The 327-nt window shown below is 59.6% G+C and overlaps 1 protein-coding gene across 1 annotated transcript in view; it reads left to right on the top strand.

The window, feature by feature from the left end:
- Nucleotides 1-327, top strand: part of EMH_0025990 (uncharacterized protein) — a gene marked incomplete at both ends in the record, with an annotated part of 8,060 nt that overhangs the window by 2,461 nt on the left and 5,272 nt on the right. The window contains 2 exons of the mRNA XM_013502553.1: nt 3-138; nt 297-327. Coding sequence (XP_013358007.1) covers nt 3-138; nt 297-327 — 167 coding nt within the window. The remainder of the gene's footprint in view (nt 1-2; nt 139-296) is intronic.

The following is a 327-nucleotide window of genomic DNA, read 5'->3' as shown; positions in this document are numbered from 1 at the left end:
CCCACCACCCCAGAACAACCCAACTGGCACAGCAGCAGCAGCGAACGCTGGCAGCAGCAGCAGCAGCAGCCGCAGCAGCAACAGCAGCTGCGACAACAGCAGCAGGAGCAGCAGCAGCAGCAGCAGCAGGGCTTGGTGGTTGGGCCGGAGTTGTCGCGTATAGAGGGATTATCCTTCGGAGATTCGAGGGGCCGCAGCAGCAGTTTGCAGCAGCAGCAGCAGCAGCAGCATGCAGCAGCAGCAGCAGCAGCTGCTGCAGATACACCAGACGAAAATGAGGATACAGCTGAAGGCAGTTTATATCCTTTTGCCGGCAGAACTGAAGGC

The sequence above is a fragment of the Eimeria mitis genome, genomic scaffold (assembly GCF_000499745.2).
Source record: "Eimeria mitis Houghton genomic scaffold, Emh_scaff951, whole genome shotgun sequence".
In the NCBI taxonomy this organism is placed as follows: domain Eukaryota; phylum Apicomplexa; class Conoidasida; order Eucoccidiorida; family Eimeriidae; genus Eimeria; species Eimeria mitis.
The sequence above is the reverse complement of the archived record's forward strand: the minus strand, read 5'-3'. Positions and strand labels throughout refer to the sequence as shown.